Source organism: Triturus cristatus, chromosome 4_2 (genome assembly GCF_964204655.1).
Source record: "Triturus cristatus chromosome 4_2, aTriCri1.1, whole genome shotgun sequence".
Taxonomy (NCBI): Eukaryota; Metazoa; Chordata; class Amphibia; order Caudata; family Salamandridae; genus Triturus; species Triturus cristatus.
The window spans coordinates 291,442,271-291,459,931 of record NC_140586.1 but is presented as its reverse complement, the minus strand read 5'-3'; the positions used below and the strand labels follow the sequence as shown (position 1 = coordinate 291,459,931).

Genomic DNA, 17,661 nt, shown 5'->3' with positions numbered 1-17,661 from the left:
TACTCCGTGTCTTGGTTTAGATGCGTTGTACACCTGCCTCTCTTATTCTTTGTGAGTGATCGTACCATCTGCCTCCCTTCTTGCTAAATGCATTCTCTCCACTTTATCTCCCAGTCTATCGGCCTCACTTATATTGGTTGCTGTGCAGTTCGCTCCACAGCGTCTCTTCCCTTCGCCTTTTCTCCCTCTAATTATCATGCTGCCTCTTCCACATTTCTCCCACTCCTCCCTGTGACTTCCCTTCCCTCTCTATCTCACCACGTGTTCCCTTCACTTTCTTAAGTCTCCTTTCTGATCTCTGCACATCTCTCTCTCTCTCTCTCTCTCTCTCTCTCTCTTTCACTCTCACTCTCTCTCTCTCTCACTCTCTCTCTCCGCCCACCAGTCTGTCTCACCCCACAATCCCTCTGCAGTGGTTTCATGCAAATTGATGGGCTACCTGCAGTGTGTGGCGACTGCCCCCATGATTCGTGTATCTTAGGCTCTAGGATAAACTGTTTTAGGGATAGAAGGGCGTGTAACCCTCCTCTCCCCCCATGCGGGTGTTTTTAGCTTCTCCATTAAACCACTGCGACCCCCTTTCTTTCACCTTTTGGTCTTCCCAAACTCACTCCCTCTGCCTGTCCCACCTTTCTTGCCTACCTTTGTCTCTCAGACCTGCCACTCCCATAAATGTTTTCTGAGACAAGGATGTATTCATAAATCAGACTGCATGACCCAGTGTGTAGTAATTGTATAGCTCTTCAATCTCTAGTGGCAAAGCACCCAGGATAATGTGCTGCATTACTAAACACTTATAAGGTGCCAAAGGCAAGACCTATTGTCTATGTCAATGCCTGTTTTTATCAACGATTCTCTGTTTCCAGGAAGTTTGAGGAGAAGAGCAGACTTGTCTGAAAAGAGGATGCTTGGGTTTTGACACAGAGTGCAAGTGTGAATTGGGTTGCAGTTTTTAGGAAGTGATGTTGGTTGTATTCTTTGAATCCTTTTTTCTTGGTGGTGGAGCATGCCTGAGTACTCCTTCTAGGTCTGTTGAGTTTTCTCTTTGAATTACCTCAGTCCACCTAATGTATGTTATTTTTGACACACAACTATTTTTGATCTTTCGCATTTCATGTCATTCTATCAAATCCTCAGCAGGGAGAGAATACCCACGTCTGAGAGGGAACAACTACGTCTCGAATTACAGCAGCTCAATCATCAGATCAACCAGCAGGCCCAGATGAGAGGAATGGAGGTACAAAATCATAATGTTTTTCCTGCTGGGGTAGGAGGAACTTCTGCTTCTTTCCCTTTTAAAACCTTTCTGATCTCATATCTTTACGTTCTGTTGTGCATTATGTTGTTGCCTGCCTTACCACTGTCTGCCTTTCCACTGTCCGCCTTTGCCTCTGTTACCTATCCTAGCATGTCCTACCACTGTCACCCTTGCCCTCCACGTGACCATATTGGACCTATTGTGCAAAGTAAAGAGTGTGTTCCTGACCGAATCACTTGACTAGAAGCAGTGGAGTTCCAGAGGTGAAAGTGAGCTGGAAACAACTAAAACTGAGCTGCACTTTTATTCTCTCCCTGAAATTGTTAGATTACTTTTAATGGCAATTTCAAAATTCTCGTACTTTGCTCCTCCCACATGGAATGCTCTTTTTGTTCAATAAATGGCGTTAGTCAGTGTAGGAAGCTGGCTCTGTGTATGGTATACCACTAGGTGGTAATACCTTCCACAGAGTCTAGAGATTACCCCAGAAGTGTACAGGGCACAATGTAAACCCAAGATTCTCTATTAGTAATAGTGTGGTTAAGCCTTAGGCCTTGCACAGATGAGTGAAAGACATTTATTGCACACACATGACCATAACTGACACACAACTCAAAAAGGAGATTCACACCAAATTTATCAAATTAAACGTGGTTTTATTTTAAGTCCAAAATCTTTGCAATAAGATAAGTATGTTTCTAAATAAAAATACTTTTGACTTTCAAAAGTCAACACGTAGTGCAATTTCTGAACAGTTCAATGTTATTCTATGGAGGAAAACAATGATGCACTTAACAGGTAAGTACGCAACTTACAGTTCCATTCTTCGGAACCAAGGATCAGGTGAGTACCAAACCTGCACCACCATCGCCATAGGGGCTGCCGGGTGCCGGGCGCAAATAGAGCGTTGGGCGCCCAATACTCTTCAATGGAGAACTTGCTTTGGCCAAACAGGCTGCAGGCATCGCACCAGAAGTTGCAGGAGGGAGACCATCGACAGCAGAGGTAAGAAGAGATGTAGGGGGTCCTGGGTACACTGTCGGTTCTGCTCACCAAGACCTAGGGGCTTCGGGTTCAGGGGTGCCTTTAAACGTCTGATTCTTCTTACCGGATCCGGTCGCAGTCAGGATGAACGTCTGGATTCAGGCTGGAGGCGTCCTAGTGGAGTCCAGAAGGGTTCAGACAATGCTGGACTTGGGGTCAGGATCGCTGGGGAACCTGTTCTGCCTCGTTGGGCCACCTGGAAAAGAGCCATATGCTTCTGGTGCAGAGTGGTCAGGACTCGCTGTTGCAGCTGGCACGGGGTCCTTGGTGTTAGATTATTGGGGACAGAACCGCTGTCATCTTGACTTCTGGTTTGTCAAAGTTCAGGCAGTCTTCCTAGGGTTTCTGGACGTTGCTGGCTGCAGGACAGGCATAGTCTTCTCGCAGGGTCTCTGAAGCTGGAGACAGGCCTTTAGTGCTGGAGCCAAGTAAATAGTAGTCTTCAGACTTGGCTGCATGGCGTCGTCTTCGTCCCCCTTAGGTCGCAGGTATCTAACTTCAAGGTTTGAGGGAGTCTCCTAAATACTAGTTTTAGGGGGCGTGTTATGGGAGTAACATGTACGGCCAATGGGCACCTCACCTTTGGTGACTACACCCTCTATTATGCCACCATCCGATGGGAGAGGGAATAATCCTAGCCCTGATTGGAAGAGTCCCCTCATCTTCAAGATGGCGGGGATTGAAAAGTGAGCTCAACTTCGACTCCTCCACCAGAGATGTGGAGCTGCCAGAGATGAGCACACCACCTAGTCTTTCTGAGCTTTCCCGCTGCCCCCCCCCCCCCCCCCCCCCCCCAATCAGAGTGTAAACTGTGGGCTGCCATCTGCTGCTAGCAGCAGAGGCTGTGGGGCACATTACAAAGCCTTCAGGTCTTTGAATATCCCCCTTCGAGTACTGCCCCCAATCCTGGAGTGAGGTGTGACTTCTCTGCCCATGATGTGCATTGTTTCTGGTCCCAGAGAGCAGAGGCTCTCCGCCCAGGGGTCTAGAAACTGGTCTGTGTGTGGCAGGCTGCCTAAAGCCAATCCGTGACCACACCAGGGTCGGTAGGCTTCCAGGGGTCACCTCTAAGGTGCCCTCTGAGTACATCGTTTAATAAATCTCACACTGGCATCACTGGGGATTTATTCCAAGGAGTTGTTTGGTACCAAACGCTCCTGGGTTTAGTGAAGCCATCATGGTGCTCCATCTGAGCACATTCCCTCGGATGCCAATGTGGTGGAGTCTTTCGATCAGCGTGTGGTGGGATACTGTTTTGAAGACTGCCAAGAGGTTGCGGAGGATTAAAGCTGCTGTTTCTCCTCTAAGAAGATTCAGATGTAGAAGGTGGCTGCAATCAGGGTGGTTTCAATGCTGTGATTGCTGCGGAAGCCGGATTTGGAGGCGTCAAATAGCTGATTCTACTCGAGATGTGTCGTGAGTTGATGGTTGGCAATCTTTTTCAGTACCGTCTCTGGTAATGTGAGCAGGGAGATTGGCTGGTAGTTTTTGGTTTCCCTGGTGTCGGCAGAGGGGTAGGATATGGTTTTCCAGTGCAGGCGTCGGGAAATGTTGCGATGGTGTTAGGTGTTGAGTAGGATGGTGAGTTCTATGTTGATTCTTTGGTTTCCGAAGTTGAAGATGTGATGCGGGCATGGGTCTGTGGGAGCTCCCAAGTGGATGGATTTCATGGTGGAGGTGGTGTCCTGGGTAGAGAGGATGTTCTAGGCGACCCGTGTGTGGTTCGTGTTGGTTACCGTAGTGGCTTATCTGTGGAGTAAGTCTGTAGGTGTGGGTTGAGGTTCAAAGTTTCTGTATATGGTTGTGATCTTGATGTGAAAGAAACGGGTGTGGCTGTCAAACGGCTCCTGTGAGGATATTGTGTTTTCACTCGCAGCTGGTTTGGAGAATTGCTTAACGATGTTGAAAAAGTCCTTTGTGGTGGTGTTACTGGTTTTGATGCATGCAGCAAGGGCTGTCTTCTTTGTTGCCATCAGCAGGCGGGGTTAGAGGGAGGTCTTAAAGGCTGCCCTGTCAGAGGTGTCTGCTGGTGTGCCATCTCCTCCAACTGTTTTCTGTCCCTTTTCGCTGTTCTGAATTCTTGGGTGTACCAGCTGGCCTTTTTGGAGGATTTTCTCTGGATGTTACTCGTGATGGGGACAATGCTGTCTGCACAATTGGTTATCCAGGCATTGAAGTTTTTCACTCCCTGTTCGAGGTTGGTGGCAGTAGCAGGGTTGAAGGTGTTGAGGGCGTTCGGCCAGCTGGTCTCTATTTTGTGCCACCTCCGGTGGGGGGGCATTGGGCATCTAGGGTTGGCAGTGAGGGGGCTGGAGATGCTGAAGTGGACAATGGAGTGTTCAGTCCATGTGAGTTTTGTCAGTCTTTTATTTTAGTTAATTGAAATCTGTAGGAAGCTAGCTCTGTATATACTATACCAAAGTGAGGTATTGTGTGCAGAGTCCGGTGGAACCCCCAAAGGTAGGCAGAGGTAAAATTAGATGGAACCTTACTCTCTATTGTGGCAGTGTGGTTGAGCAGTAAGGCAGTATCAGAGGACAGCGTTAAGCATTGTTTTTGTATAAAAATATTCTTTATTTTATTTTCTAGAACCAAGCAAGCCGGGCACAGGTAAGCAATAAGTACTATACAGTAGTAATGCAATTGAAATACAGTTTGAATGATTGTATATGCAATACTTAGTAAATACAGTACATAGACTTGAATAGGCTTTTTAGTAAAATAGCAAGTAAGTAACTTTTGAGATTGCTAGGCTTACACAGAGTAGTATACCTAGATACTACTCTGGGACATGTCCTGGAAACAGGTAAGTAAAATCGTTTTTGTTAGATTATGCAATTTTAAATAATTTCTTTAGTTTCTCAAACTCCACACTTAAAAACTTTACACAGAAAAACAGTCAATGTTATCCTATGGAGGAAAATAGTGTTCTCAGTTTTGAGGTAAGTATTTGGTAGTGGGAGTTGAGGTTCTGGGGGTAGACTCAGGGGTCCCCAGGGCCAAGGATGCACTCTAGTTACACCCTCAGCGGCACTAGGGTGGCCGGGTGCAGAGTGCTGAGGCCCAATGTTATCCAATGGGGGATAGGGGGCCTCAGTTGGTGGCTGCTGACTAGCAGGCCACTTGGCTGTGGGAGCAAAGCTCCTGGACTTTAGCTCAGGGCAAATGGGGAAACAAAGTAGCACCAAAGGTGCACTCTCAGCGGCACTAGGGCGGCTGGGTGCAGAGTGCTGTTTCAACGTCTGACGCCCTGTTTTCAATGGAGAAACTCTGGTTCGGAAAGACACTGCAGGCTTGGGGACGAAGGTCTTCTTGGTGCGACCACCACTTCGAGAGGGAAGTTAGTGATGTTTAGGCACCTTTGGTTTGGGCACACAAGGCAGTGGGTCGTCGGGTGCAAGGCTGCCTTTTGGGGTCAGATCTTACCAGCTCCTGGTCGCGGTTAGGGGGGGCCTTCTGGATTTAGTCTGTAGGCGTCGGCTTGAGGTAGGTCAGGGTTTGCAGGATCTCGGTTCAGGATCGCTGGGGTGACCTCGTGGTGTTTGCCCACTCGAGCTCGGGCCGTAGACGGCGGGTGCAGAGTGGGACCGATTCGCGGTTTCCGGCTACTGCCAGAGGTTGCAATGAACAAATCCGGTGTTCACGGGAGAAGCAGTCTCGAAGTAAAGTCAGGCAGGCCCTCCGGGGTATTTGTAGCTGCTGGCTGCAGGACACACCGGGATTTCTCAGGAGCAGGTTCGAGAGAGAGACAGGCAGGTGGGGCTGGGGCTAAGTTAGTGGGCGTATTCCTCTTGTTAGCTGCTGCACGGCTATTCAGTCCTTCTTCTTTTCTTGTTTCTTGTCTGGATCTGAGGAAGCAAGGTTCAGTTGTGCCCCTAAATACTAGATGTTCGAGGCATATGAGTGCATAGATCGCCATCTGGTGTTGGGCCCAGATGTTTGCACTTGTTTTTGTCCTGGAAAGTCTTTGAAAGTCACGAGGTAGGTGACTCCTCGTTAGGATCATAGTGCGCATGGGCATCAGATCCATCCTCAGATTGTTTTTTTCCGCCATCGGGCTCGGATGTGTTTCTCGCGCTCTATTTCGGAACCGTTACCGATTCCTGTTTCGACGCGCAATCCTTCACCTTTTCACAGGTATTGTCTCGATCACGAATCCTAATTGGCGCGCATCTCTACAAGTCTTCGATTCCAGTCGTCGAAGAAGGCCTTCGGGCCGACCTGAGCCTTGGCATCTGGCTCATGGAAAGAACGCCTTTCAAAAAGTGTCCTCGATGTGGGTCGAAGTTTCCCCACACCGATCTGCATGAGGTGTGTAACCACTGCCTCTCTTCCGAGCACGAGGCCAGAGACTGCCTAGCTTGTGCCTCTTTCTGCTCGAAGAAGACAATCCGGGATCGACGAGCTCGAAGGACCATGTCTCGCATGTCGAGTTCGATCCCTGACGACATCTTCCAAGAGGGCGTCAATGAGCCAGAGAAGCGGGTCGAAGAAGGCCTCCTCAGCGCCTCCGAAGCCAATGACTCCGACATCGATTAAGTGACTCCAGCTCAACGGGTCGTAAGTAGAAACGTCGACCCCCCTCCCTACAATAACAAAGGCTTCGGTCTCACCTTCACCTTCGGGCTCAGGTGCACACCGACCCACTGCTTCCCATGTCCGGCCCTCGGGCCCGGCAAAGAAGCCTGCCAAGCCTTCCAGCGACTCGGCTCGAGTCTGCCTGCCACCGACGCCGAAACCCAATCATCGGCAGCAAAAAAGAAGCCACACCCATCCTCCGAGCCGACCGCTACTTTCACCCTGAAGCCCTCTGCACTGAAGACACCAAGCAGTAACTCCCCGGCACCGAGAAAACACTCAGAGCCGACGAAGAAGCCACACCCCAAAAGTTCGGACTCGCACTCTTCGGAGCCAAAAAAAACATCGACACCGAAGACGCACACAGAGACTGGTAAACCAAACGGCTCGAAGTCCGAAACCGCTCTGGACCCGGCGCCGAAAAAGCCCTCGATGCCGACACACTCAGCACCGAACACCCAACCTTCTTCAGAAGACCTTTTTCAACCAGACCCTCAACAAAAAACTCTAACTAAAGACCCTAAAACTGATCAATTGACTGAGTTCCAGAAAAAGACCATTTGACATGCCTGCACCAGCTCCACCACCTAAAAAGAGGGACATAGCCACATCACCTCTTAGGGTCCCTTCTCCACCTCCATCTCCCCAACCACCTCATTCTCCTACGCCATCCCCTACACCAGTAGACAATGACGACACATATGAAGACACAGGGGACTGTGACAATGACCTGCCACTAGGGGACCCCAGTCCACCAGGTTCCCCTGACTCCTGGGATGACTATAATATGCCTAATGTCCCGCAAGATGTCATCTATCCCTCTAGGCCTTCCCCACCAGAAGACACCATGGGTTTTAATCAGCTGATACACCGGGCTGCCCAGTACCACGGGGTCGACCTACATACAGAACCGGTCGAAGAGGATTTTTTAATGGACACTTTTGACACCACCCAAAGGTCCACATCCACTTTACTCATGCTCAAAGGAGTTACTAAACACGCTACAGAAGTATTTAAGGACCCTGTCAGGGCTAGAGTCCTCAATCCTAGAATTGAGAAAAAATACAAAGCTGCCCCTACAGACCCAGCTTACATTAAGGGCCCTGTTCCATTAGACTCCATGGTGGTCTCAAGTGCTAGAAAAAGGGCTAATTCGCAGACATCAGGTGATGCAGCTCCGCCCGACAAAGAGTCAAAACTCCTCGACGCCTCTGGCAAAAGAACAGCGTCACAGGCAGCTAACATTTGGCGCATCACAAACACTCAGGCCCTGTTAGCCAGATACAATAGGGCTCACTATGATGAGTTGGAGTCCCTACTCCAACACCTCCCGGACAAATACAAATATAAGGCCAACGACCTCATACAGGAGGGTAAAATTATCACCAACACCTCCATCCGGTGCGCTCTCTGTGGCAGATACGGCATCCAGAGCAGTAAACACAAGCGTCCTTCTCCGCAGGCACGCGTGGCTACGCATTTCCGGTTTTAAACCTGAAGTGCAAAGCTCTATCCTCAACCAACCATTCGACCAACACCAACGTCTCGCATTATTAAAGTTTGAGCTGTTGGCATTGCTAATAATAATGCAACACCAATAGCAGCTCAAAGGTTCGGTAATGTGAGACCTATTGCATTGCAATTGTTTTTTTTTATATAGCACGAACTTGAGTGAAAGGTGTGTATTTATGTTGCATTGAGTACAGTGTAATTATGTGTTGTGTTATGTGGCACAGAGTGGTATTGTCTGGAGTGTATTTATCTCGCATTAAGTTGAGAGTAATTGTGTGACGTGCAATTATGTAGTACTGAGTGGTATGTGGAGTGTATTTATGTTGTATTGAATACAGTGTAATTATGTGATGTGTAATCACACAACCACAACCACACACACACAACCACACACACACAACCACACACATAACCACCACAAACGCACACAACCACACACAACTACAACCACACACTCAACCACACGTATAACCACACTCGACCACACACACTCAACCACATATACAACCACCCACACAATCACCCACACAATCACCCACACAATCACCCACACAATCACCCACACAATCACCCACACAATCACCCACACAATCACCCACACAATCACCCACACAATCACCCACACAATCACCCACACAATCACCCACACAATCACCCACACAATCGCCCACACACTCACCCACACAATCGCCCACACACTCACCCACACACACTCACCCACACACACTCACCCACACACACTCACCCACACACACTCACCCACACACACTCACCCACACACACTCACCCACACACACTCACCCACACACACTCAACCACACACACTCAACCACACACACTCAACCACACACACTCAACCACACACACTCAACCACACACACTCAACCACACACACTCAACCACACACACTCAACCACACACACTCAACCACACACACTCAACCACACACACTCAACCACACACACACAACCACACACACACAACCACACACACACAACCACACACACACACAACCACACACAACCACACAACCACACACACACACAACCACACACACACACAACCACACACACACACACAACCACACACACACACACAACCACACACACAACCACACACACACACAACCACACACACACACACACAACCACACACACACACACACACACAACCACAACCACACACACAACCACAACCGCACACACACAACCGCACCCACACCACCACCACCACACCCACACACACCACACCCACACAGCGAGAATCTGGAGCTGGATATATCTCAGCGGGAGGTCAGGAAAGCCATTTCTGGCTGCAAGGGTGGTAATGCCGCAAGGCCCGATGGGCTCCCAGTGGAATTATATAGATCTCTAGGAGAGGTAATAATCACAACCATGACGGCACTTTTTTAATAAGATACTAGCTGAAGGCGTTAGACTACCTGCTTCTTGGGGAGAAGCCACTATTTCATTGATCCTGAAAGCAGGAAAGAATCAGGCGAACTGTGGGTCTCACAGACCCATTTTCCTCTTAAACACTGACTACACAGTCTTCACAACGATCCTGGCAGACCTTCTTGGAGCGGTGGCGGGTGGATTGTTGCATTCCGATCAAAAGGGCTTTTTGAGAGGCAGGAACCTATTTGATCTCACTTATGATTTTATTGGAGCTATTGACTCCGTGTCCACCTTCTCATTACCGCTTTCAGCAATGAATCTAGATGCCACCAAAGCCTTCGATAGGGTCAACTGGATATATCTCTTAGCAGAAATTGAAAAGTTTGATTTTGGCGAGAAATTCTGTGGAGTTATTCAGCTCATATATCGTGATCCTCCGGCAAGACTCCTAGTTAATGGCAAATTGACCAACCCTTTTAAGATCACCGGGGGAACCAGACAGGGCTGCCCCCTCTCTCCCCTCCTTTTCGACCTGTACATCAAGTCTTTTGCTCAGCGTCTGAGAGATGAGTCGGGTATTGCATCTTTCAACTTTGTAGCGTGGGAGAGGAAGGTAGCCCTGTATGCAGATGACGTCCTGATTCTAACATCTGATCTGGAGGAGTCCTTTCCTCATGTCATTGGGTTGGGACAAGATTTTGGGCAGGTGTCTGGTTGAGGTTAATGCTGAGAAAACTGAAATTGTTGTGGAATCTGCCGGAGTGCCGATACCAGACCAAAAGTGATATAAAATATTTGGGGGTTAGGATTGTTCAGAACATAGGCAAGATTTCAGGGACTAACCTTGCTAATGTCTCCAGGGAGTGCCAGAAACTTATGAAATCTTCGGCCCACCTCCCATTGACCATTTTGGGTAGAATTAACCTGATTAAAATGATTATACTACTGAAAATTACTTTTCTTTTCAACACTATTCCTTTGCATTTTGAAAAGCCGTCGATTGATAAACTCCAGCAAGCAATCAATTCATTTGTATGGGCTTATAAGGCCACGAGGATAGCTTGGAAGAAGCTAAGGCGCAGGAGGTAGAAAGCGGGCCTTACACTCTGACCTCCAGTACTACACCTGGGCCTTTCAGCTTCGCACTCAAGAATGCTGCTGAAATCTCCAGATCCGTTGGAAAGGGGGGGGTCATATTTTTACACACAAGAACCCAAGCAGAAGCTTGCCAGAAATGTATATGCACATCCACTATGTCACATATTCAAATCAATAAATCACATTCGATTAGTGTCTTCGGTGCTCTCAAGCAACACGTCCTCCTCTCCCTTTGGAAGACCAACCAAACCCCAAAAAGGACAAACAAGCCCTTTGGAATCCACAAACTTTTTACGCACTTGCCAAGGCACAAACAGAAAATACTAAACCAGAAAAGCTAGTTTCCACTGTTTGTTTATATGTATCCAATTGAAGTCCACAAATCGCTTCATGATTTTCTTTCCTCCAGTCTCCCCAACCATGTGGCTCCTTTTGGCGCTCCTTCTATAGAGGAGCCTCCAAAAATATGGGAGCGGACACCTCCTCTACATTCAAAACCACTACACAAACATCCCCCAGTAGAGGATATTTTAGAGGCGGATACAGAGGAAACCACAACAAGGAGTGAGGTCGAGGTAATAACACTCGTACCTCCCCTGCCACCAGACAGTGACTTTCCTCCACTCCCCCCAGACCATTCCACTCCGGTCGGGGGAAGACTAAAACAGTTCCTACCTGTCTGGAACTCCATGACAACAGGCAAGTGGGTAAGACAAATTATCCAGTATGGTTACTGCCTGGAACTCACAAATACCCCCCCCCCCCCCCCCCCCCCTTCCCCACATACCAACCAAACAGCGTTCCATGTCACCAGACCATCTTACGCTCCTCAAACCAGAGGTTCTCTCATTGCTTCAAAAACACGCAATAGAACCAGTTCCCTTAGAACATCAGGGTACAGGGGTATACTCACTCTACTTCCTAATCCCCAAAAAGGACAGGACTCTAAGACCGATACTCGACCTCAGACCCCTAAATCTGTATATCAATTCAGATCATTTTCATATGATCACTCTTCAACAAGTGCTCCCACAACTGCAACAAGGCGATTTCCTTGCTACACTAGATCTCAAGGACGCCTACTTCCACATTCCCATACATCCTGCCCACAGGAAGTATTTAAAGTTTGTGGTGGACGGACATCACTACCAGTTTACAGTCCTTCCATTCGGAGTAACAACCGCACCCAGAGTATTCACAAAATGCCTGGCAGTAGTAGCAGCACATCTCAGAAGGCAACAAATTCATGTCTTCTCGTATCTAGACGACTGGCTAATAAAAGCCAAGTCATTCAACAAATGTGCTCTACACACTCACCAAATCTTACACAACTTGGGATTCACAATAAACTATCCCAAATCTCATCTCCAACCCTCTCATAAACATCAGTATCTAGGAGCCACCATAAACACCTCCACAGCCCTAGCATATCCTAGCTGTGAGAAAGTGGCTCTGTATATACTGTTCCCTAATAGGTACAGGGTGTACAGAGTCCACAGTCCCCCAGAGGCTGATAGAGGTCAAAGTTAGGTATGACCTTACTCTCAAAAGTGGTAGCTTGGTCGAGCAGTAAGGCAGTACCAGAGGACAGTGTAAAGCATTTATTGTACACACTCAGTCAGCAAATGGTTTCACACACTCAATAACTGAACTCTAGGCCAATGGTTTATATATATAAAATATATGCTTGTTTTATTTTTAGAACCACAAAGGGGGTAAAAATATACTTTCTCAGAATGAGAGGTTGAATATAAATACTTTTGTCTTAAGCAATAAATTTGTGTAAACAGTCAGTTGGTTGCAATAAACAATCCTATTTCCTAAACATAACAATGCATTGAGCTCAATGGTAAATTCAGGTTATTTGTAATAAATTACTTTTCAGATTACTTTTGGAATTCCAGGTCTGGCTCCTAGAACCAGCCTGGGGTCAGTATTCAGAATCAAGTGATGAAAGTCGACTTAATAACTGTAATGATTTTTAAATAATATTTAGCTATTTCAAAAGTTAGCACTTAGAAAATATTTCAAAGAAAACATTCAATGGATCTCTATGGCAAGAAATTCAAATTGCAGGTAGAGTACTTTATCGTTACTTTAGTAATCCAGGACTGGGTACCTAGACCCAGGACTGGGGTCCTTATCAAAAGCAGGTAAGTAATTTCGTTTGCAGAAATGGTACGATTTTAAAAGAATATTTCAAATTTGCAAAAATAGACACTTAGAAGAAATTTCACAGAAAAGCAGTCAATGGTTTCTTATGGGAGAAAAATGAGTTAGAGGTAAGTATAGTTGTGAACACTTTTCAGGGTCAGGGCTGGGCACCAAGATCCAGCACTGGGAGCTCACCTAGGAGCAGGTGAGTAAATTTGTTTTTGTCACTTGGCTGATTTTTGGTGAATTTTTGCAGTTTTGAAAAGTTCACACTTAGAAGATTTTTGAAGAAAAAGCCAGTCAATGTTACCCTATGAGGAAAATGAAGTTAGCGGTTTACGGGTAAGTACTCGACTGGCAGAGTTGAAATTCCGGGCATGGACTCAGGGGTCCCCCAGTGTCAGGTAGGTACAGTTGGTTCACCCTCAGCGGTTTCAGGACGGCCGGGTGCAGAGAGAGTTAGGCCCAATGTTATCCTATGAGGGATAGGGGGGCCTTGGTTGGTGGCTGCTGTCTGGCAAGCCACGCGGCTGTGGGAGCTGGGCTCCTGGTCACTTACTCAGGGCAAGTGGGGAAGTAGGTTAGTGTAGAGAGGGCACTGCCAGGGCCACTCGGGCGGCTGGGTGCAGGGTGCTTTTGAGCCTTCGGGCGCTCAATGGAAATCAATGGGAATGTTCCGGTTTGGAAAAAGGCTGCAGGCTCGGGGACGAGGAGGTTTCAGGTGCCACCACCACTTCGGGAGGTAAGTTGGGTAGTTGTAGGTTAGGTGGGTACCCCGGGATTGGGCACAGGGGGCCGCAGGGCGCCGGGTGCAGGGGTGCCTTTTGACATCGGGAATCTTACCCTCTGGTTGATCGCGGCTGGGGTGGCACTTGGTTCTGAGGCTGCAGGCTTCTTCCGGGATGTCGAGGGGGGTCCTTGGGTGCCGGACTCTGGGTCACAGTCGCCGTGGGGTCGTCCTCTGGGTCTTTGTCCACTCCGGCACTGGCCAGGCTTGGCTGGTGCAGAGTGTGTTGGGTCCGCGGTCCCGGGCTGGTGCCAGGGATAGCAAATAGGTTTCTTGAGTAGAGCCTCTACTCGTGGGAGTCCCAGGGGCTTAGAGCTAAAGGGTAGCCAGGTCCTCCGGGGTTGGTGAGGTTGCTGGCCACGAGGGATGCCGCGCTGGTGCAGGTTCGAGAGTCGACAGGCCGGTAGGGCTGGGGCCAAAGCAGTTGGTGTCTTCTTCTCTTTTTAGCAGCTGCAGGGCAGGTCCTTGTTCTTCTTGCTCTTCTTGTAGTTTTCTATCTGGAATCTCAGGAAGGAAGGTTCAGGGTGCCCCTAAATACTAGATTTAGGGGCGTTACAGGTAGGTGAAGGCCAGGGACCAATGGGTCCTTGTCCTGGGGTGGGTACACCCCCTATCCTGCCTCTTTCCTGTGGGAGGGGGGCAGTAGCCTAATCCTGATAGGGTAGGGCCTCCCATCTTCAAGATAGCGAGAGCCCGGAGATGTGCTTCACCTCGCCTCCCCCACCTGAGGGGTGGGGTGGGCAGGCTGGCACATCCCCTGTCCTTGTATGGGGTTTCCGGCCAAGCTTCCCGCCAGAGTGGGGGGTTGCAGTGGCCTGGGGAAACTCCAAATGGCGGCATGCCTTTGAAGCTTCCCTTTGCTCATCCTGGGGGAGGAGATTTCTCACCTCACCCAGGATGTGCATTGTTGCAGGCCCAGGAGAGCAGGGGCTCTCCCACCCAGGGGTCCAGCAACGTGTCTGCTGTGTGGCAGCCTGGGCAGCCTCAGAGCAGACGTGGATTGTAAGTTAGCTGTAAGGGGGCATCTCTAAGATGCCCTCTGGGGTGCTTAGTACATTAAATCCTACACTGGCATCAGTGTGGGTTCAATGTGCTGAGAAGTTTGATACCAAACTTCCCAGGCTTCAGTGTTGCCAATATGGTGCTGTGGAGCTCGTGTTTGACAAGCTCTCAGCACCATGTACTCTTAAATGACAGCACTGCACTTACAGTGCCCAGGAATGGACCCGGGTACTGTAGGGGCACAGGGCTCCTGCTCCTGTGCCCACACCATAGGCGTAATGCACCCAGCTAGAGGGGTGGCTGACATATGCCTTGGCAGTGTAGGTGATGGGCATGGTACACAGTGATGTGAGCCATGTCGACTCTTTGTTTTGTCCTGCACCCAGACACTCAGCCTGCAAGGGCAGTGTGTGTGTAAGGGTACAGGGCCTCTGAGGGTGGCACAATGAGTGCTGCAGCCCTTAGAGGCCTTCCCTGGTCACAAGGCCCTGGGTACCTAGGGTACCATTTACTAGGGGCTGACATGTGGCTAGGGTTTGCCAATTTGGAGTTTGTGTGGTTTAAGGAAGGAACATAGGCCCTGGGCACCTGATTGGCAGGAACCCAGGGTACACTCAATCGAAGTACATTCAGCAATTTAGCAAAAAGTGGGGGCATACCATGCAAGAAAGATGGCACTTTCTCACACTAGCCCAGCCAGGATAGCAAATATACAAGCTCTTATCACAAAATTCCAAATCCAACTCTCTCTTCCAGCAAGAGTGTTCATGCAACTCATAGGCATGATGGCGTTGTGCATCTTCATTGTGCCTTATGCAAGACTTCAAATGCGTCCCTTGCAAGAATGTCTAGCACGTCAGTGGAACCAGGCTCACGGACAACTTACAGATCTGGTGTTGGTGGACAGCCGCACACCGCTCTCTGAAATGGTGGAACACAGCAAACCTCTCCAAAGGGTGCCCGTTCCTAGAGCCTCTTCCACAGATAGTGCTGACAACGGACGCATCGCTCACAGGATGGGGAGCCCATCTCCGCGGCCACACCACTCCGTGCAGATGGACCACTCAACAGAAAGTGCTCCATATCAATTACCTGGAACTGCTAGCAGTGTTCCTAGCACTAAAATCATTCCAACTACATCTCCAGAACAAAACTGTCCTCATCCGGACAGACAACATGACAGCCATGTATTACATACAGAAACAAGGAGGCACACATTCTCTCCAGCAGTCCCAGCTCGCACAGAACATTTGGAGATGGGCCATTCCCCAGAAAATATACCTACTGGCAGAACACCTTCCAGGGGTTCACAATCAAATTGCCGATCTGTTAATTCGACAAACTAAACAGATCCACGAATGGGAACTACATCCCCAAGTCCTACTGCCCTTTTTCCAACAATGGGGCCAACCAGACATAGATCTGTTCGCCACACACGAAAACGCAAAATGCCCAACCTTCGCCGCCAGGTTTCCCCACCCACAGTCTAAGGGCAATGCGATATGGATGAACTGGTCAGGCAGATTTGCGTACGCTTTTCCGCCTCTCCCACTCATTCCATTAGTGGTACGCAAGCTCAGGCAACAGTCGCTCAAACTGATCCTAGTAGCTCCCACATGGGCTCGCCAGCCGTGGTTCCCAACACTACTGGAACTTTCACTAGTTCCACACCAAAAACTGCATCTCTCCCTGTCCTTATTAACCCAGAACCATGGAGAAATCAGACGCCCAGATCCAGGTCAACTGAACCTGGCGATCTGGCTCCTGAAGTCCTAGAGTTCGGTTACCTCAACCTGCCACCAGACTGCATGAATATTATAAGAGAGGCAAGAACACCTACCACTAGAGCCTGCTATGCTGCAAAATGTAAAAGATTTGCCATTCACTGAACTAACAATCATATAAACCCACTGGATGCATCCATCCAGGACATCATTTGCTACTTACTGCACTTGCAAAGATGTAATTTGGCATTCTCATCCATACGTCTCCACCTAGCAGCATTAGCAGCCTACTTACAAAATAGACACTTGTCACTCTTTAGAGTACCTGCGATCAAAGCCTTCATGGAAGGACTAAAAAGGATTATTCCTCCCAGATTACCACCCTCTCCAGTGTGGAATCTAAACATTGTTCTTACAAGGCTCATGGGACTCCCATTTGAACCTCTGTATAAATGTGAACTACAGTTCCTCGCATGGAAAGTGTCTTTTCTTATCGCTATCACATCCCTCAGAAGGGTAAGGGAGATCCAGGCTTTAACCATACAAGAACCATTCTTACAATTACACCGTAACAAAGTGGTTCTTAGAACAAATCCCAAATCCCTTCCAAAAGTCATATCTCCGTTCCATCTTAACCAGTCAGTAGAGTTACCAGTGTTCTTCCCAAATCCAGACTCGGTAGCTGAAAGAGCTCTTCATACCTTAGACATTAAAAGAGCCCTTCTTTACTACATTGACGGAACCAAATCATTCCGCAAAACAATTGTTTGTTGCTTTCTCTCCACCACATAAAGGCAACCCCATTTCCAAATCTGGCATAGCTAGGTGGATAGTTAAATGTATCCAAATATGCTACCACAAGGCTAAACGCACACTAACGGTTCCCCCTAGAGTGCATTCCACACGCAAAATAGGGGCTTTCCATGGCATTCTTAGGAAACATTCCCTTAGAAGATATTTGTAAGGCAGCCACATGGTCTACAACACACACCTTCACTAAACACTATTGTGTTGACGTGCAAGCAAAGCAACAAGCTTCTGTGGGTCAGCCTGTCCTTAAAACTTTATTTCAAACTGCTGCAACCGATACAGGTGACCACCGCTAAG

At 48.5% G+C, this 17,661-nt stretch overlaps 1 protein-coding gene across 13 annotated transcripts in view; it reads left to right on the top strand.

Moving 5' to 3' along the window:
- The window catches only part of RC3H1 (ring finger and CCCH-type domains 1), a 710,644-nt gene that overhangs the window by 531,829 nt on the left and 161,154 nt on the right, over positions 1–17,661 (top strand). For 11 of the 13 annotated variants that reach the window (XM_085601577.1, XM_085601575.1, XM_085601567.1 and 8 more), the window contains one exon: positions 1,138–1,237. In XM_085601577.1, the coding sequence (XP_085457703.1) occupies positions 1,138–1,237 (100 nt within the window). The remainder of the gene's footprint in view (positions 1–1,137; positions 1,238–17,661) is intronic. The other 2 variants (XM_085601579.1, XM_085601569.1) reach the window with 1 other exon arrangement.